The sequence below is a fragment of the Thamnophis sirtalis genome, unplaced genomic scaffold (genome assembly GCF_051295495.1).
Source record: "Thamnophis sirtalis isolate CommonGarterSnake01/CBP01778 unplaced genomic scaffold, rThaSir2_p1.2 scaffold_1, whole genome shotgun sequence".
Taxonomy (NCBI): Eukaryota; Metazoa; Chordata; class Lepidosauria; order Squamata; family Natricidae; genus Thamnophis; species Thamnophis sirtalis.
The window spans coordinates 62,230,735-62,251,791 of NW_028261381.1; the positions used below are offsets into that span (position 1 = coordinate 62,230,735).

The 21,057-nt window shown below is 41.8% G+C and overlaps 1 protein-coding gene across 4 annotated transcripts in view; it reads left to right on the top strand.

Annotated features, from left to right (window-relative positions):
* Nucleotides 1–21,057, top strand: part of SPEG (striated muscle enriched protein kinase) — a 129,676-nt gene that overhangs the window by 39,031 nt on the left and 69,588 nt on the right. The window contains exons 1-5 of one of the 4 annotated variants that reach the window (XM_087713357.1): nt 3,170–3,368; nt 6,162–6,201; nt 7,902–7,931; nt 12,173–12,262; nt 17,879–18,053. In XM_087713357.1, coding sequence (XP_087569483.1) covers nt 3,336–3,368; nt 6,162–6,201; nt 7,902–7,931; nt 12,173–12,262; nt 17,879–18,053 — 368 coding nt within the window. In that variant the 5' untranslated portion in view covers nt 3,170–3,335. Of the gene's footprint in view, nt 1–3,169; nt 3,369–6,161; nt 6,202–7,896; nt 7,932–12,172; nt 12,263–17,878; nt 18,222–21,057 lie in introns of those variants that run through there. The other 3 variants (XM_087713363.1, XM_087713346.1, XM_087713351.1) reach the window with 3 other exon arrangements.

The window sequence follows — 21,057 nt, forward strand, 5'->3', positions numbered from 1 at the left end:
TATAATGTGTATGTACCTCTGTGTGGGTGAGCATATATTCCCTTTGTTGCAACCTTATTGTGAAATCTGTGATTGGACACAGATGCTAAGGTGCTAAGCTATGGTTTGTTGGATAAGGTGCATCTGACTAGGTTCACACATTAAATTAATAAATGAATAATTTATAGACTAAAATGGCTGCTTTCATGTGTCACTTTAACTTAAAAATAAGCCATGCTATGATTGTCTTAATGTCTGAATCCATCTTGTATGAAGTAGCGGACTCCAAATAAAATTAATGACTGATGGACACCATCAAGGCTCCTCAGAATGAAAAACTCACTACATTTGCTGTTATCTCTGTCATCTCAGAAAAAAAATTCAATTAATACAGAGAGGTAACAGTGATGATGTTATCAGCACTGAGTAGATGTAGTAACTTTTGGAAGGTTTGGGGTTTCACTGCATTCATGACCAAAATAATAAAACTTCCCTTTAAACTGAAGCCTCTTTTGATTCTGTGTAAAGCCCATTTCAACATATCTTTCTAAGAAGAAACACTGGCATCTAGAGGCCTCTTCAGTTTGTCACCTGTTTGGACCTCTGAATGAATTATCTATGGAGATTCTCAAACATCCCGGTCATGGTTATCCCAAAGCTGCTTTTTCTAAAAGGCAACTAGACTTTCTTTGTTTGTGTTTTTCTTTGAAAACCCTTCACTTCTCATCCAAGAAGTTTCTTCTGTTGAATTGAAGAAGCTTCTTGGATGGGAAGTGAAACATTTTCAAAGAAAAACACACACACACAAAAAGTCTAGTTGCCTTTTGGAAAAAGCAACATTGGGACATCTGAATAAATTACTTTAAATGCCCCATCTGCTGGCATCATTTACTATATGCATGATCTTTATCTTTGCCTATCTGGTTTAAATGATAATCAGCAAGTATTATGTCCAGTAAGCTGATTGGGAAATACTGTATGGTAGTTAAGACTTCATTATTTCAGGAGGACTCCAATATGCCTAATTTGGTTTGGTGTCTATGTTCCTTCGTAAAAATATTACAGAGGAAAAGTTGCTGATCATTTAGCCTCAATAACATTCCACGTAAGTAATTCTGTGGCTCTTAGTGTGCCTTAAGATGGCAATCTTATGAAAACCAACCCATAATATTTTGCAAGGCAGAGCAGCAAATAGTGTCATGCGTTCCCTTTACTGAAGGCCAACTGCATTATTTTGGCACCTAAGACAGAAATCCCAAATCATTGGCTCTTTCTGTCATGATTATAAAAACATAATCATGTTAAATAATGAGCCACTGGCAGATTTTTCTCTTGCTAATTGTAGGAACCTAAATCATTGATATACTTAATTAGGAATGAAGCCCATTTAAATCCAGGGGGCTTACTGTAATTTTTACATGAATATGCATGAGGGTGGCTGTGAGAATAGTTACTTATGTAACAAAAAGAGTCAAGATTTATAATAGTACAATGTACAAGAAATACCTGTGATAGAACAGAAAGAAAGCAATAAAACAAATATTTAGAATTGTATAACTTTAACTGATTGTAAAGTTATCATCTTTAACCTTAGATGGTAACTTGGATGATAGTTCACATTATATCTGACTTAAGGCAAATGGCCAGATCCTGGATTGATTTTATTCTAAGAACACTTTATGTACTTTGTAAAATAATAAATTCCTTTTACCCTCTGGGAGGCTGGTATGAGTGCATCAGAGACTGCTATCCAAAGTTAAACAAATATATTTATGTCCTCTACAAATTTGTATGAGTTAAGTCTCAGTTTCTCTCTTCCACAAAGATAGATTCTTTTTCTGTACTTACATAACATTCCTGACTCACGTATTCTTTGCTGGATCTGTTTTATATTAGTCTTTCCCCTCAATTATTTGTCATCAGCATCTCATTTATACTATATTTGGTTATGATAATGCTGTTTTAATCTGAAGGCAGGAATCATGATGTATAACTTTTTGAGTGTGTTTTCATATGTGAGCAATTGACTTAGCTTGTTACTTTCTAGTTAAAAGTTACTTTGGGGTTAAAAGTTATTTTGGGGATGTTCACGCTAGCCAAGATACCTTACAAGAGTGTGCAGTGCACACTAAGTTTCTTATACAAAAAGAAATTCCCATAACTGTTTTCTTCTTCTCATGGAAGAGAAGGCTGATCACCCCAAAGTCTTCTTCACCTTTTGCTAGGATGACTTGATCCCAATGCTCTGGTCATGTCTACACTATCAACTTATGTCGTGGCTTTCTGTAATGAAAATACTTTTTATTGTGATCAGATAAAATAACAGAACTTTGAAAATCTGCCCAGGTTTGTTTTTCCCCTTTCCCCCCTTTTTTTCTTTTCGCCTGCTACTATCAATAAAATCTCAGCCCAAAAAGTTTTCCCCAATTGCAGATAAATTTGCAGGTTCTACAAACTAGCATTACTCAAAAACTCAATTAAATGAATATAGGACAGCTGTATTATGTAGAATGTCTTCAAGGTTGTTTGCAGATAGACAAGGTTGTTTTTGGTGAGCAGGAAAGGAGCAAGAGATTCTGTCCAAAACCTGTCCCATTTCTCCTACTATTGAGTCTCTTTCTCATCCTTTTTATTTTCTCAAGACTGAACCACAACTTCCCCTCTCCTTTCCCTTTCCCAAGGCCCGAGTTGAGTTCCACCCCAGACCCTTTCAGGGAACCAGTTTCCTAACAATGGTTAAAGCTTCTGTGAGATGCTCCTAAACAGTTTTCCTTCCCCACTTTCGTCCAAAGTATCCAGGGAAAGGCTATATGTTGCCTCCAGATCTGGAGATGCCTTTATTATGGTTCTGGTAGTCCAGCTTCCTCAGGTGAGCTTTGGAAGAGCAGGCGCACGACAAGGTCAGTTCGGTTCTGTTGCCCGCTGGATCCCTTGCGCAGGTATCACGAGACCACTTCCCTCCCACTCTCGCCTTCCAAGAAGGAGAGAAGACCGCGGATGGCTCCGAAGGGGTACCTTGCCGGGGAGGGGAGAGGCAACCACCACCTCTTCTAACCGCTCCACCCCAGCTCCTCCTTCCAAGCCCTCCCTTCGGCCCCTCCTTCTTCTCGGCACCCCACCTCTTCGCCTGCGCTGTCATTGTCTCGGCGGGCGAGGCTCCGGGCTGGCTGGTCCTTCAGCGAGCGGGTCGGCGGGGAGGCAAAGGACCGAGCTCGGGTCCGCCGATCGTGCGAAGGATGCGCCTTCTTGCCCAGCCGCACGCTTGCTCCGGGCCCGCTAGCCGCGTGGTGGCCGCATCGCGCTGATCTTGGGGCGGGGCGGGGACGGAGACGCCCAGGGCGCGCGAGTTGGGGGAGATGAAGAAGATCTGGGTGAAGAAACGTCTCCAGGTAACGAATCTCACCCAGGGGAGAGGGAGGGGCCGGTCCCTGAGGAGTCGCCAAGGGTCCCCGGGGCTTTTAGGCAGAGGTCATAGGAGGTGCCCGTCCCGGGGAGAAAGCTCCGGAGCCCCAGGCAGGCAGGCAGGCAGGCATCCAAAGTGGAGCCACCCCGGCCGGTTCCCGAGGTGCGATGCTCGCCGCTTCCCCTGCTGGTTTTGCCTCTCCGCTGTCGCTCTGACGGGTGGGATTCGCCACAACATGGTGCGTGCCGCGTGTATGTGTGTGTTTGTGCCAGGGAATGGGCTGTAGCGCTCTGCCCATCCGCCAGAAGCGCCACTGCTAGGCAGGCGGGGTGGGGTTGGGTGGCAACGGGTTGGTGGCAATCTGGGTCTGGAAAGCGTGGAAACAAGCCGGAATCTTGGCGAGGGGACCCGGCTCTTCCACCTCAGGTGCCCAAAGCGGAGGAGGCAGGGCAGGCCGTCTCGCTCCAGCCCAAAGCCCGGGGGTTACGGAGGCTGAGCACCTGCGTCATCAGGTCCCGTGCGTCAGTACCTGGCTGGAGCGCGGCTTCTCGTGGCGTAGACGTCACTCGGGGCCTCCAAGCCGGGCGGAGGGGTCTCTCCCTGTTGCTCCTGAGACGGGGATCGAACAGGCAAACAGGCACCGTCGGGAGTTGACCGCCCGCCCCCACTTTGCCTTCATATGATTGTTAGCCTTCCCTTTCTGAGCTCCTTGGCTGCCCTACCATCTTAGGTGCCTCTTCTCTTCAGAGGAGCGCTGGGGAAGCAAGGGCCCCGGGAGTGACCGTTTGCCTTGGTCTTAAGAGCTTCCCCCAAAGCGCCTGTTTGGCCGTTAGACGTCCTATGATGGGTAGATCTTATTATCTGGAGTTTTGGGAGGGGGATCCGGGAACAGAAGCAGTCTATAGCCAGACAAGGCTGGGGTGCTGTTGATCTCAAGAAATGCTGAGAAGGATGGCATCCCCAAACCATCATGAAGAAAAGGGATTAACACATACTGCTAGGCAAAAATGAAATGATATTACTTGAGTTCATTGTCGCTTTCCAAAGAGATATGTGGTCGCTGCTAGTAGATATGTCCAGGCTTCACAATCCTGGGAAGATTCTCGCCAATTCTGCATTTGCTTTAAGGTAACCTCAAGCACTTCTGTCTTTGGTGAGGATGACACCATTCTTGTTGCCCCATCAAGCCAATTTCCCCCTGCTTTATTTCATTTTACTATTGCCTTAGTTGAGCAGGCTCTCTGGGATATGATAAATAGCCTTTATTTTGGGGCAACTGTTTACCATGTAATGGATTTAATTTTATTATCCAGATGATGCCTCATTTTCTAATGTTCGAGTATTTGAATTGCAAGCAGTATTGTTTGTAATCTCGAAGCCAGACTTTGCCTCCTGCCATGTGTCTGACTTATGGGGATGCTAGCCAGATACCTGTTAATGACTGTTGATTGCATTTTCATTTCCTGATGGAGGAATTATCCATCAGCACCAGAGCTTGTCTGTTCATATATCTTCCTGGCGAGGCACATGGGCTGCCAGCCAGCACCAGTCACAGTGGGGGCAAACTGGCTTGACCAGAATACAAATCCAAGTGGAGCTGATCAGACATTGCATCTGTGTGCTGGGAGCAGTTCTTTCTTAGGGTTGGAGTTTCAAGAATTAGAGATTTTCTCTAATCCAATAAATGAGGAGCTTTTCTCCACTTTTTTTCTTAATAAAATATGTTAGTTGGACAACTACTGAGCTCCTGATTTTTTTTTTGTCACCATAGACTAACATAGCTCTTCTCCTACAATTTCAAATCGAATGGACTCCAATGCAAAAGAGAGAAAATTAATGGGTGCAAGTTGTCTGTGTGGATGTTCCTTTCTCTGTGACATCAGTATCCTATTTCTCACGTCTCACTGATTGATGTTGTCACTTCTATTTTATTCACCGTTGCCCAGAGTATTTCACCTCAGCATTAGTATCATGGGAAAATCAAGTTAGTGAGCAGATTTGCTGGAAGATGGAACAGCAGGAAAGCTGGGGAGTGGGTGGCTTTGTGCCTGAGCTGCTCCACGTGTGTGCATATGAATATGTGTTTACAAGCACATGCGTGCTGTTCCATCACTATTCCTGAATTACAAAATCTTCCCTTTTTCCTAATGGAAACCACCCATGGTTTATCCTTTGAGCAGTCCTGTGGCGTTGCTAGTCAGGGCTGAAATTCTTTTCCACAGGAAGCCTGGCACTCTGGCTTCCTGCATGGAGATCTCTTGGAGAACTTCCTGGCGATTGGAGAGAGAGTGTGGTTTTTACCAGGAGAAGTCTGATGTTACGTGTGCAGAGTGCCTGTTATGGTGCCTGGAAAGATAAAAGGATAGAGAGGATAAGGACCTGGGTAGAAATTCACGTTTCCTGAATTTGGGATGACTTTGCTGAGTGGACTGGAATGAGGATGAGGGAATTCCAACATTGGAGGCCAGCTCTCAGCTGCACAAGGCTGGTGCATCAAGATGGTAACAAAAAGTGGCCTAAGAAGGCTTCACCCAGAACCTAGAGAGTGACTCCACTTGTTATATGGAAAGGACCCTGCTGGGAAGTGATATATGCTAGAACTATCTGACTCTGGTTGATCTTTTCCTGAAGTTTCCCTCATACTTGAATTTGGCTGTCATTGGGAATGGGTTATTTTTTTGTGTGAGCCTTTCTGCGTCACTTTACTTCCAGTGTGTCTCTACAGCTTGTTCTGCCCATCCTGAGGTAATTCCACCAGTTTCTTCTTTTTCCTTTGCAGAAAAGCGGTCACTCACGGCGTTTTGGACGCTTCACGCATGGTGCGTTGTATTACTTCTGCCCTTTGGTCCCTTTTGGGGTGGATAAGGAAAACAGAAGGGTGGCCAGGGGCCAGATGCAAAAGAAGGTGCAGTTTTGCACCTTTACATGACTGTGTGGACACAATGCATCATGTCACTTGTAGTTACCACATCACCATTATAAGTACAGGGCCTCTCTTCTTCTTAACACCTGTCTTCCTTAATGGAAGAGATTGACTAGGAAGACTCTAGATGGTCTTGAAGGCTGTGAAATATCTCCCCTTAGCAATCTTCATTGGTTGTGTTTGCAAAAAGAAGGCAAACCACATTTTCACCTCAGTCCAAACAATCTATGGGTAATCACTTTATAGTTTAGGATGTGTGTATAAATCCACTGGTTAATCCATGGGTTAATTAATTAATTAATTAATTGAATTAAACTATGTGTTAGTTTGTGGCATGATATAGTGATGCTTCAGGAAGCAAATGTATCTGGGACAAATAGGAACATCTGTTCAGCTTTAGTAGGATCCAAGAGTTTCACGGATCACAATTAGGAAAACACTGGTCTAATAGGACCATTCCAAATGTAATACAATAGTGACTGACCCTTTGAGCTCTCCAGAATCTGAGTCTTAATAAAGATATTTCCATACTATAGAAATTGGACTGTGTGTGTGTTGTGTCCCCTTATGAGCAAAATGATTGCTTTTTATTTCTAAGCAGAATGACATTAGCTTCCATATTCAACTTTTAGAGAAAATTGGGCATGTGGAATCCTGTAGGTACATCACTGTTCCCTAAAACTTGCCTGGAGAGCCAAAGATTTCCACTTCTAGGTAAAGACAGTTTCAAAGAGGGAGAGATCTGGTTATTAGCTATAATGACTAAAAATTAAACCCACGTCATCAGAATCAGTGCAATTTACATTATCAGTGTTAGGGATCACATACAGAGGTTGCTTCTCACCTTCGTGCTCTCCCTATGAATTTAATCATAGCGTATGCTTGGCCAGTTTTGAAAATGAAATACTACAAGAGAAATCTGACTTGACCTAATAAGTTTATTAGGCTGTGGTCCTATCCCCATTCGCAAAGAGTCTCACTGAATCAGTGAAACTTATTTCTGAGTCGGCACATAAAATATTCCATTAGTCAAGTAATGTGGAGGCCAGCACCTCTTCAAGAGTGCTATTTACTTTATCTGCATGCCACTTTCTTGAGAAGGGAAGGTGTAGCCTGTGGGAGAGGTGGAAATGGTGTGAGGGAGGCAATAATATGCAATTTGTATAGGTACATTTGAATAGGCACTCTAAAGCACTCATTCAGTTCTTAGGGACATGTCTTTCAAACTTCCCCTTCTTTCAGGACATGTCTTTCAAACTTCCCCTTCTTTCAGTCTATGCTTTTTGGATGGTCAGCTTCTTTGTTTTCCTTTCTCTGAAATTAGCATAGCTGTTAAATTCTATTTTTCAGACATGTTCTCTTATATGAATACATGTCTGGGGGTTTGCACATTGCATCCGAGCTTTCTCTTGTTATATTTATATGCATTGCTGGTCTAATAATGTTCCCTGCATATCGCATTAGAGATTTCTTTGAGGTTTATACCACATATATGTTGTATTCTTAATATTTGGGATATTCTAAGCCTGGGCTGGTTTGGCAATCACACTTCATTGACGTGTGTCTCTCTTTCTTGCTGCCCCTATGGAAGCGAAGTTTTCCGCTCCTGCAGAAAGCAAAGTTACGGTAGGAACCACGCTGTTTTCCTAATTTGCCATTTTATAGTATTTTATTATGTTTTGAATGCATTCTTTGGCGTGTGGAGAGGAAGATTCTTATGCTGAAGAATCTACAATAATATACTGTATATGTAAATATGCAGCCAACCCTTTTGGCATCAATTCCTCATTAAAAATTTTCATCATTTAAGGTTGATGATTCTGATGAATGAATGCTATGCTTGCATGATACTCTTAATCGCAAATTATACAACTACATTTTTACTTAGTGTATTATGAAGATCCAGCTCATATAGGTAGCTTATGGTTTCAAGTGAATCCTTGGTTGTATAAACCATGGGTAAAGCAGCTTGTGCAATTGCAGCCAGTGAGGCCAAAGCATGTGGCATCCTTTTTAACCTTCTTTTATCAACAAAAATCAGGTTTTGAGAGGAAATGGTTGAAGGAACAACTTGACACATATTTTTCTTCCAATTCTTTGTTTTATGTATCATAATTGCTCAGTTCTTGATCTGACTACTGTTTACTCCTATGGCTTCTGTGGCTGATGAGTAATCAGCTGCCACCTTGCCTATCAGTTATCATTTAAACTTTCCCATTGTGACTTCTCATTGCTCTTTAAAGACACAGAGGAAACCTGCAATTTCCAGAAAAATGTATTTTTATACAATACAAAAGTATTGTGTAAAAAAAGGAATACCAGGACACTGCTGTTTACTCAGCTGCGTATGTTTTTCAACTTTGGGGTCCAACATTTTAATAATTCTTCTGGCTCTTCTCTGGAAATCTGCAGTGGTCTTTTCTTTCCCAACTTGAACTTGGAAAGGAAATGCCTTTAAAGAATGCACTGAATCTCCCTAATAACCTTCTAGATTTTTTGACATGGAGAGGAGGGTGAAATCAACAAGAATGGCATTATTTAATAGATATATAGTTAGACTTTGACAAAGTCCCTCATAAAGGCTTCTGAACAAATTCAGTATAGGGAGACAGTGGTTTTTATGTACTGGTTACTCACTAGAGAACTGAAAGCACTGAGTAGCATTAAGTAGATAATTTTCAAGGTGGAAAATGTGGAATTAATCTGGAATTAGAGTTGGGATCCTTACTTTTTAGTTTGTGTAGAAACAAATTAGGAATCCAGAGTAAGCTGCAAAGAGGCCAGATTTGCTCTTCATATAAAACAGTTCAGGGTGATAAAATCAAAGGGGGATTCTGAGACTCCAAAAATATCTCTCTATCTGGGTTAGTAGCTATCAAAGCAGCAAATGCAGTTTAGTCCAAGCAAGTACAAAGAAAAGTGTGTTACCCCATCTCCCGAATTATTTTCCACATTCACATATATTAATACAACCGACATGTACTGATCAAGGAAGGGATCCCAGAATCAGGTCAGTGAAAATGTGGCACATTACCTCTGGAAAAAAAAAATGCAAATTCCATGTCTGAAAAACAACAAATAAACTCTTTCACCTTGCTAATCGTGTCATAGCACAAAGAACAGTGGAGGACAGCTGCTTCCTTCCTGTGCTTCTTTATGAGCTTCCCGTGTTCATCTGGTGGACTGCAGCACGTGACACAGCATGCTGGGCTGGACTGATTGTTGCCCAGACCCACCAGGGTTTTTTATGGTCTTATATTTTCTGAAATTTCTGCTTGTCTAAAGAGCAAGCTATATATGTTCCGAGTCATTTTCCTCTGGCCATTTTATGCAATTAAAAAAAATATTGCAAAAGATCCAATGAATTGGAGGAAAATTGGTTGGAGAGAACTTCATCCAGTTCCTACTCCTTATTTTTCTATCCCTGAAACAACAAACCCAAAAATCATTGTATGGAAAATGTGTATGGCCCTTATTTTTCTCCATCCTCTGATATGGAGGTAAGAACTTTGGTGTGGACCTGAACTGAAAAATAGCAGGGAAAAGTGCCTTTTAAATCATCTGCTGGCCCTCTGATTCAGTTTATTCCAGAAGTGAAATGTTACGCAATATCTAATCTGGACCACAGTAGTGTTCTGACCTTGTGAAAAACCTTGAAAAGGTAATGATTTGGATCTGAACAGAGTCAGGAAGAAAGGAAATGACTAAGCCTTCTCTTGCTAGAGATTTTCTTCGAAAAACTTCCTTCCTGCTGCTTTTACTTGTTTTGGAGTTTTGAATTTTGTTTAGTGTGCATACACTATGGAGTTCTTTTGGAGTTCTGTAGGACATGTTCATTGCACACTATCTTCTGAGGATATTTACCAAGGAGACAGGTCTCCTACACACTTTGCAGTTTAATTTTCTCGTTTCACTCTCTAGTCGAGTGATGCCGAATCTTTTCGGCACTGAGTGCCGAAAAGGGAGCACACACATGCATGCGTGCTTGTCTGGGACACGACCCGGAAGAGGAGCTGCCCAGTGGTCATGCACGCACCAGAAAATGAAGTTCCAGTTTCCAGCGTACATATGCACACCAGCCAGTTAGTCTTTGGGTTAATGGCGTGCATGATCATCTGGCCAGTGCACATGCTCACGCCAGAAAATGACACTGCTACATGAATGAAGGTCAGCTGATCAGTGTGCATGCATGTGTGCCAGAAACCAGGAAAAGGAACAGGTGATGCCACGTGTGCCAAGCAACATGGCTGCATGTGCCACTTCGGGCACGCATGCTATAGGTTTGCCATCACAGCCCTAGTCAATCTGAGATACAAAGACCCTAATAGAGGGGCAAGTTGTTGAGAGTTGGAGCATGAACTGTAAGTCCACCATTCATGTTCTAAACCCATTTCCCTGTTTATGGATAATAATTCAAAAAGGGCAAATTTAAAATAAAAATGGAAATGCCACAGTGAAAATAACTGAGGTCAATTCCTGGTAGGGTGCATTGAGATGACAAGCTCCTGCCACTACCATTCCAAAAGTGTTGCACCTATCCTGTCTTTCCCTCATTAAGGTAAATCATTTGATGACGAAGCAGACACAGAACATTTACAAGTGGAAAATGATGCCATTTTCTCCTTTCTAAAGAAACAAAAACAAAACCCCAAACCTTTCTGGAGGCAGTTTTGAACTTTCCAAATCAGATTCTGAGTGCTGAGCTACCTGGTACTATTTTATGTAGGGTTTGTTTCCCAGAATGGCTTTCCTTTCTGATGCTACTCAATACTTCATTAAAACTCTTGGAGAAAATAGAAAAGACAATCGAAATAAATAATATGAAAGTTCATTTATAATAATGAAAAATGGTTATGTATAATTGGCCTTGAAAATGTGTCTTCCCTACATAAAATCAATAAAGGGGGCAATTTAATTCAATTAATGTGGACTGTTAATTCTTAATTGAACATACTCCATATACATTTTGACATTTCTGTCAGCTTCTCAATATTTAGCTAGACATTCTTTAATAAAGGCAGACATTTTTTGCTGCCAACATTTCAGCTGTGACCACTAGAGTCCAAAATAGTTTTAGTTGAGCTTGTTGGATTGATATCAGAACTTTTGAGGAGAATTAAGATGAGAAATTATGGGATAATTTAACATTAACAGTCCTATAACAACTAAGAAGGAAGCTTGCTACCAAAATACGTTTTATCATTGGCAGTGCACTGTAAATTAAAAAAAAATCACTTTGCAATGATCTCCATCTATCCATTTCTGTATATCTGTCTATCTTCAGGTATTCCTGCTGGCTTGTTTAATACAGACTTTTACACATCTTAAATACCATATGCTTTCTGAAAATGATATATTTGGTACTGTTTTCCCATCTAAACGAGAAAGAGTTTTTGTCTTTTATTCCATGCTTGTTTAGACATATACTGTATGTCTGTGTGGGGGTATTATGTCTATATGAATATATCTATCTATCTATCTAATTTACATTAAATGTTTTGTATGCCTAATCAAAGGCTGGATACCTAAGAACTATTACTTTTCAAATCCTAAATCAATTATTTAAAAGAAGCAAAAAAATGTTATGAAATCTAAGAATTATGATTTGCCAGGAGATGCTTGGATCTTTCAAATTAATGTTTGTCATATACATTATATGCAGAGTTAGAAATTTGTCTTTTCCTCTCATTTTTCAAAGTGCTAAAAGCTGGACTTTCAAAATCTTATCAAGGACATCTGAGTCCCATAGACTTTCTTCATAGCTGTTTTGTGTAGTTCTGATAAATCGGATTAAGTAATCAGGATAAAGATATGCAAGAACTTCTCCAGCAAGGTCTTCTGTTCACCTTGTACTTTCTCTTGCTTAGACTCGGAGCCGGGAGAAGATGATGCCAGCAGTACACAGGTGACCCAACGCACCCATCTCCAGGATGAGACAACCTACAGCTCCCCTACAGGTGAGCAGAAGCCAGGCAGCGAGTTGCAAAATATTATGAGCAAAAGTATATCTGAACCCCCTGAAGAAAATTGTGCTGATGTCCCAAGCTGCCTGCCACACAATGCCACAGTAATTCCAGCCCGCAACTTTCCTGTATTGTTCCCTTATGATTTGTATCACAGTGTTGATGTGATTCCCACTTCAAAATGAAGTGAGACATTGACACCTAATTTCATCAGCTACAATCACACACAAAAATGGAGGTTACAGTTCTGTATGCAGCTCTGGGAATCTCTGGTCTCCATCCAAATTACCATTTCTTGTCTAGAATCTTTTTCTTGAAGTCCAGGGAGATGGAACCTTAAACATAAATTACAGGCTGCACAGTGTCTCCACAGAGAAACCATACTTATTTGACTTGTCCACAACAGGCAAAAAGGATATGAAAGCATTTTATTCCTGCCTACCTGTCTGTAGTATCTGAGTTTCTTTGACCATAGGTCTCTGTTCAGCCTCTTGATGGTCACTAATGAGAGTTACTGCTTCCTGAGACCACTGGCTTGGCAGCATCTTTCCTAAGAGCCAAGGCATAGTAATCAATATAGAACTTTAATTTAATAAATAAAGTGATTTTATAACAGCATTTATGGATTTTCTTCAGAAATCAAAGGGGAAGATCACAGTCAGGGGTGGGTTCCTGCCAGTTCTAACCTCTTCTATAGAAGAGGTTCCACAAATCTTCTGTGCCGTTTAAAACAGATTCCAGCTCCCTCCCCCCGCCCATCCGCACATCATCAAGATGAAGAGTGAGAGGAGGAATTCTGGGAGTTGAAGTCCACAAGTCTTAAAGCTGTCAAGTTTGACCACCCCTGGAGTTTTTTTTCTAAAGGGTTAGGGGTGCAAGGGTCTTGTAAATTGACAGCTTTAAGACTTGCGTGCTTCAAATACCAGAGTTTCTGAGCCAACATTTTAGTTGCTAAGCAAGAGCATTGTTATTCACCACATTTTACAAGTTGGCCACTCCCACCCAGGCACATGGCCGGCAAGCCATTCCCACCTGGTCACATGGCCAGCAAGTCACTCCCACAAAGTAGGCCATACCTACAGAAGAGGTTCTAAAATTTTTTGAAACCCACCACTGATCACAGTATAGCTTCTTTTCATTCCCTGCAGAATGCCCTTATTTCATATGCCTCTGAAACATCCTCTCCAGAATAACAAGGAGAAAGAGTATTAGAAAGATCATTACACATTCCAGAGAGGAATTTGTTTTTAACCAGACTTTGAGTTTGAATTAAGCCAATTGTCAAACCCCACAGAATTAAGCCAACTGTCAAACCCATTGATCTGAGCAAGATCAAGGCAACAGGAACAACATCAATGTCAGAAAAGTATATTTAATACTAATCTGGCATAAATAGAGAATGTTGAAAACTATAAGATAAATTTCCCGCTCCCCTTTTTAGTGAATTAATTAAGGCAGTCTCTTTGATTTGTTTGAAAGGTGAGGAACTTTTTGAAATTTAAGAATTTAAGAATTTTTTTCTCATTTTTATAATATAGGGAAACCCAGAATCATCCAATTGAGATTTCAGGATTGATAGAAGGAAGAAATGTTGATATAGGGAGTTTTTAATTATGAAAAAAGGAATTATATAAGTTCATGAGAAATAAAATGATCACAATCTGCTTGTGGGTTTTTGAGAGTTTGGATTGTTGTCTATTGGAAAATATTATCTTTAGAACATGCACATTTCTAACCTGCTCCAGCATGCCATTTTAAGGGACAAGGTTACATAGATAGAATCTGGTTTATTATCAAGGATTGAGACCATAAAAGTCAGGTATTAAACTTAGCTGCTAATTCAGTGTTCTCTTACATACTGTATATCTTTACAACTGAGTGAATGAGCTCATTCATTATTTTAAGGAAAGTAACAGTATTGTTGTCCCTATAGACTTTGTGGTTTTCTAAAACTGGAAAATCAAGCATCAGGCATCAAACTGTTCTGGATAAAGAGAGGTGATATAAAACGTATAAGTAAACAATGCAACTGAGCAACTGTTGTGACTTTGATCAACAAGAAGGACCACAACCAGTAACTGAATGTGTCATTGCATGGAGAAGATTCCCCTTTTGCTTCCTAACATTTTTATTCAAAAGGATTAAATACCAAAGAATGGAAGAGAATTTCTACCTGAGTTTCTGGAAAGCAATTCCCAATGGAGGAGAAACCATGGTTTAGGTGAACAAACATTATATTGTAGAAATAGTGCCCTTTACCCTTATCTATGTTCTTATGAGTCCCCCCAGGGAAAAGGGCGGCATATAAATAAACTTAAATACTAAAATACTAAATTATCTACATTTAGAAATTCAAAATCGCACATCCCCAATACATCTTCAGGGGATCTTTCTGCTGTTATTATTTTGCTGAGCTAATTAATCAATTATTTTTCTATTGTTGACAATCTCAACACAGGGACTCTGGGTGGCGAACAATTTTTTAAAAATGAAAACACTTAAAAACAATAGAAAAAGAAATATATACAGCAGTTGAACAAATTGTCATAATAAACCAGTACAGCCAAGAAATGGGGAGAGAGGGGGGGAGGGGGAGGGAGAGAGAGGGAGAGGGAGAGGGAGAGAGCTCCCTTACTGATAGCATTAACAAATAAAATTGCACAAGGGCTTTGCTCTGAGATTTGGAAACCAGAGCACGTATTTCTATAGAGTGTCATCCTAAGCAAGGGCTAATCAACCAGAAATGACTTGTTAAGGATATCTTTTGGCAAGCACATTTCCTGCTGCTTTTTAATGCAGCATGATAGATTCATTTCTTTAAAGTCTTAAATGCCTTTGGTTATGCATTCAAAGATCAAAATAACGCAAATGTTCTCCGTAGCAACTCCATGAAAATGGAATTTTTCTAAATGAATTAATGGGCAAGTCCATCTTTCCCTCTTTTTGGATCAGTCCCCCTGAAATATTTTGAAGATGGCATTTTCTGTGTTCTCAATACTCTGTTTACTGAGGCGTAATCAGTTATAAGAGAGGTCTGCCGTTCTTTTCACCATCCCTGTGCCATTTAAAAACCTGGATACTGAGCAAAATAATAATCAGGGCCTAGTAGTGTGTTATTTATATGAGGACTAAACATTATTCCCTGCTGAATTCAACTCTGTACTTATCCAAAATAGATAGTGTTGGTAAGGTACTCTCAGTAAGGAAACTAGTAGTGGGTTCGCAACACAAGCATGCCCTCCAGTGATAGTTTTCTCTTACCTTCGCTACTGGTTTGGAACTGGGAGCATGTCCGTGCATACTCTCGCTTCGCTTGCATATGCATGGGCTTGTTTCGCTTGCATGTGTGAGCGCTTCCTTCGCTTGCACGTGGTGCTTCTGTGCTTGCACAGAGCATCCATGATGATGTCTGGGCAGGTGGGCAGAGCCTCCCACTGCCGCTACCAGTTCGCCCAAACCGGGGCGAATTGGCAGAATGCCACCTCTGGTGCCCTCCCAATACCACGTCTTCCCTTTGGTCCTGCAACATTGTCCTTATTTCACCCCCAATCCATGAAGGAGCAGCTTAAGTCATAATTATCTGCACTGATAAAAAAAATAATACTTTGACATCCAACAAAATATACTGTATATAAGGCATAAATCTAAATATATGCATTACATCAGGGGTCACCAGCCCTGGGGTGGCAGCCTACGACTGGGCCTTGAGCCATTCGGAAGTGGGCTGCAGAAGTGCCGAGCGAGCATGTGTTGCATGCATCCCAGTGGTGGATTTCAAAATTTTTTAGAATCTCTTCTGTAGTTGTGGTGTGCTTTGTGGGAGTGGCTTGTCAGCCATGTGACCGAGTCAGAGTGGCTTGGCAGTCATGTAACTGGGTGGGAGTGGACAACTTGTAAAATGTGGTGAAACTCACTTAACAATGCTCTTGCTTAGCAACCAAAATGTTGGCTCAGAAACTCTTGGCATTTGAAGCACGCAAGTCTTAAACCCTTGCACACTTAACCCTTTAGAAAAAAAAACCAGGGGTGTTCAAACTTGACAGCTTTAAGATTTGTGGACTTCAACTCCCAGAATTCCTCCTCCAATCATGTTGGCTCAGGAACTCTGACATTGAAGTGCAAGTCTTAAAGCTGTCAAGTTACAAGAGCCTTGCACCCCTAACCCTTTAGAAAAAAAAGCCCCAGGGATGTTCAAACTTGACAGCTTTAAGACTTTAGATAGGACTCTTAGAGGCGGGCAGGGCGATTGGTGAGCCAGCCAATCAGTGAGCAGTGGGTGGGGCAAGCGTGGTGTGGTGGGGAGGGGAAAGGAAGCTGGAACCGGTTTTAAACGGCACTGTAGATTTATGGAACCTCTTCTATAGAAGAGGTTAGAACTGGCAGGAACCCACCCCTGATGCATCCCCATTGCTTGAGCAGCCAACAAGCACATGCGCACATGCTCCATTTACCTGAGCGGCAGGCTCGCATGTGTAGAAAGGTAGCACCCACCCCTCTCCTAGAAGAATGAAATATTTTAGGAAATATTAAAAAGGCAGAATATTATATTTTCCCTAAAAGAGAAAGAGAAATCTTAAGGAAGACAGAAACTCAGAGCCATAGTTCCCTGCCCTCAAGCAGATCCTAAGCCAAGGCCAGCTTTTAGAAATGCAGATTTGGTAAGCCATTCAAGACCGGGTATTTTGAACAAAGGCAGACTTAGGTAGAATGGTAGGATCAGCCCTCACTCAAGATCCAAACCTGGAAATACATTAAAATACAATAGGAATGGCCCAACACCCTTTCAGAACACAAGCCTCTTCATCACCCAGCAGGCTTCAAACTTGATTCAGACAAACTGACCCCACATGGGCACATGGGAGTCTGACTACAGCAACCAATAGAATACATGCTCTTGCCACAGGAACAGGAAGCTCAAGGGCAAAGCCCAAGAGAAGCTATAAATAACTCTCATTCTCCACTCCATGTGCCCCAGCTACACCAGGACCTCAAACCCCTGTGGTCCTGTTCATCAATAAACTATCTTTCCAATCAGCCTCCATGTTTCCAGTGTTTTTCTCCCCAGTTGGAACTGAACCATATGCCAGTCGGCAAAGCTGGAAAGGTTGGGGAACTTTGCTTTACACCCATTAATGTGGGGGTGAAATGCAGAGGTGTTTGGAATGTCTTCTGCATGAGCTTCCTCCCTTCTGATCTCTAGCCAACCTTCAGTGCAATTATTACTCTGTTGTTCTCAGCACTTTGTTTCCTGAGATACTTTCATGCTCTTCTCACCTGTTTTGTGATCAGTGTTTCTCAATCATTAAAATAATACTTATTTTAATGCCAGGGGCTTAGCTTCACACCGGTGCTGCTTTCCGCTGGATAATAATATGTATTCTGAACAAAGCAACAAATGTGAAATCATGAAACATTACAGGTTCTTCTGGGGAAAACAAGCACTCATTTCCTAATTCTTGCAGTCCTATCAATCAGTGCAAGGCAGTCCCAGTTCCAGCCCTCCATCCATGACTCTCGAGGCTTCCCAATTCTAGCCCAAAGCTGCATTGTTCCTCAGAGGAAAGGCAGTTCCCGGCCCCTTTGATCAGGTCTTGATTGTCTTTCCGGCAGGGGAGTCGGACACTCTGGTGGATGCCTCCATGAAGACAACGCCAACCTCGGCACCAGGACTGTGCCATCCAGATGAGCAGGCCAGCTGGTCAGAGAGCCAGACCACGGTACTGGAAAAGGATCCAGAGGCTGGGCCCCCAGAGAGAGGACCTTACCTACACCCCAGCATTCCAAGGCAAGCACCTGCCGAGGCCCGGCACCTGGGGGTGGAGCCGCTGGTACGGGCATCACGGGCGGAGCTGATTGGTGTGGCCCCGGGGACCGAGGACAGCCTGTCTCTGGGGAGCGACCCCTACGGCAGTGCCTTCAGCCTGTACCGGGGCCGTGCCCTCTCCCTGCACGTGTAAGTAGCCACGGGGCCATGGAGTGGGGTGCAGGGGCCATTGTGCTGGGACCATCATTTTCCCTAATCCCCAGTCATAATCCCCAATTATGCACCACTAAATCCCTCCTGAGCCCCTTCATCCTAACCCCAATCCCACCCGCCCCACTTCATAGCACCTTCCTTTCACAGCCCTGACTGCACTCTCAACCCATTGAGGCCTCCTATACTCTGATATCATTTATTCCGCTACTGCCTCCTTTGTTGCAGTCTCTTTCTTTACCCCTACAATCCTACTATCACTCTTAAAGATTGTAGCTGTGAGACCAAAATATAAAATTACGCAGGTAGGTGTTACCATTCCTACCCACCCACCCACGCCTGTCATCTCCCCTAGCAGTCCCATCCTGGCTCTCTTCCTTTGCTTTTGTAGTTTAGTCCCTGCATTATTATCATATTATTATTATCATCAAACTTCCAGTCTAAAAAGAAAAAAAAAAAAACATCCAAAGACTATATTTATTAGAGATATCTATAAAACTGTGGTGCTATATTCTGGTTTGAATCCAAGTGTGGTAAACTGCTTTAATCTTGAAATGCCTGATAATAGGCACAAATTTTTATCCTAGCCCATACTAAGGGAACATATGTTACTTGTATGTCATATGAAAATTAAGTTTAAATATCCCACATTTCAGTGGAATTTATGTCTAAATTGGGTTGATCATAAGTTAATTTAGATAGGATAATGCAAGAAAAAGAAATACGTGAATTCTCTCTCAAGGGATGTTTAGCTACAGATCTGCTACCACTAGGCACTTATTATTTTCAGGTGTTCAACTTGGCGATATCTTTAGAAAATGGATATCAGATCAGAGAAAACTACACATTTCAACAGGATCAAAGCTTCATTTTGTGTTTTCCTCTGCTTTCCCTAAAATCTCTGGATTAAGGATAGCAGATTGGGACCCAGCAGGCATTTTGAATTGCAAATATTATGAATTGAGATCATGGGACATACTGGCTGAGGTCTATGGAAGTCCAAAAGAAGTCACCAAATTACTTTACCAGCATTTTCCTTATTTAATATTAAAATGTTTGAAATATAGTAGTCACGATTCTGGAATTGCATAGCATTAGCACTGACCCTTTGGATAACATCTGTCACTGATCTTTCACAGTTCTTGGTCATTCAGACTCAGATTTTATTTATTCATTAGAACATTTTTATATGGCTGCCTGTATTATCTAACATAATCCTTTGTGGCCATCCTGAAATATACAATACAGATATACAATTATTAAAAAACACGAAATAAAGAAGATGGGCTCCAGCACGAGTCTGAAAATTTGGAGGATTAAACCTCTCGTCCCAGTGAATCAGGGGTGGGTTCCTACTGGCATTGGTACTGGTTCGCTTCATTTCACGCGTGTGCACAGTTCATTGTCAATTCTGACAATTGTTGTGAAGACCATGAAAAACTAATAAAAAACATGCCGGCAATGGCAGCGGAGACTGGGGAACCAGTTTGAGGGCGTGGCCAGCCTGAATCGCTGCTGGTTCTGCGACCCAGGCCAAATTACCACTACCGGTTTACCTGAACTGGTGCGAACCGGTAGAAACCCACCTCTGCAGTGAATGACCCAGATTGGATCCTGCATGAAAATAAAAAACAGCTTCTCAATAAACTTAAACTCCACCCCACATGCTTAACCAGGTTTTAGTAATAGGGTTAGCCCTCTCATCCATGATCAAATCATTTTATAGAATTCATCAGCCTTACACTCCCACAATCCATCTGATTTTGAGCATATATCCAAGACACTGCAAATAAACGGAATTATAAATCTATGTTTATAGATTTTATAGTTTAGATCTGGCAAAATCACACTTCAATAGAGATGACGCTTTTGAGGTTTGAGATGGGAAAGGAAGGGCAGAGAACTTTGTAAGAAAACACATACACACACTTTTCTCATTGCATTGTGGAGAGATATGAACTTTTTTGGGCTTTCAGCATGCAGCTACTCTGCCCGACAAATACAGGAATGGACAAACAAATATTCCTGAAGTACCAGGAGAAGGCTAATCCTGTTTTTCTAAGGGTGACCATCCGCTTGGGTTCTTGATAGCTTGCAGCAAATTGCCTGTGCTTTGCAGCTGGCATCAACTGAGCCACATAATGTCTCCCACAGCTCACATGGATTATTCTCCCTGTGTGATAGGATGGAATATTCAAATCAAGCATAAAGAAACATTTCCTTGAAAGACATAAACTGGAATGTTACACAACTAGGAGAAGAGATGGCATTCGCTACCCAAGGAATTCCTATTTAGAAGACTTTTGTTCCCCAAATTATGACTATCATGGCAGGTCAGCCTCCTATGTATATTGCACCAAAAGTACTTTTGCAAAAGGCAACTGGACTTTCTTGGTTTTACCCTCAAGACATTTCGCTTCTCACCCAAGAACCTTCTTCCATTCTCGCTTAATAGAGGTGAATTGAAGAAGTTATATGGGTAGCCCTCGGTTTACAACAGTTTGTTTACTGACCATTCAAACTCCCACCTTATCCATGAAAGCCAGCTGGGTGACTTTGGACCAGTCACTCTCTCAACCCAACCCACCTCATAGGGTCATTGTTTTGGGGGGGAACAGAAGGAGGAAGGTGTATTGGCTATGTCTACCATCCTGAGTTATTTGTAAAAATAATAAAGGCAAGGTACAAATACATAAAATAGGTAAACCCTTTCTATATAACGTCAGAAAAGTAGCAAGGTAGGGAAGGAAAATCAAGGGTTTGGGCCATGAAGGCCAAATTTCTTCCTCTCAAGATTCCTTCTAACTTCTGAGCT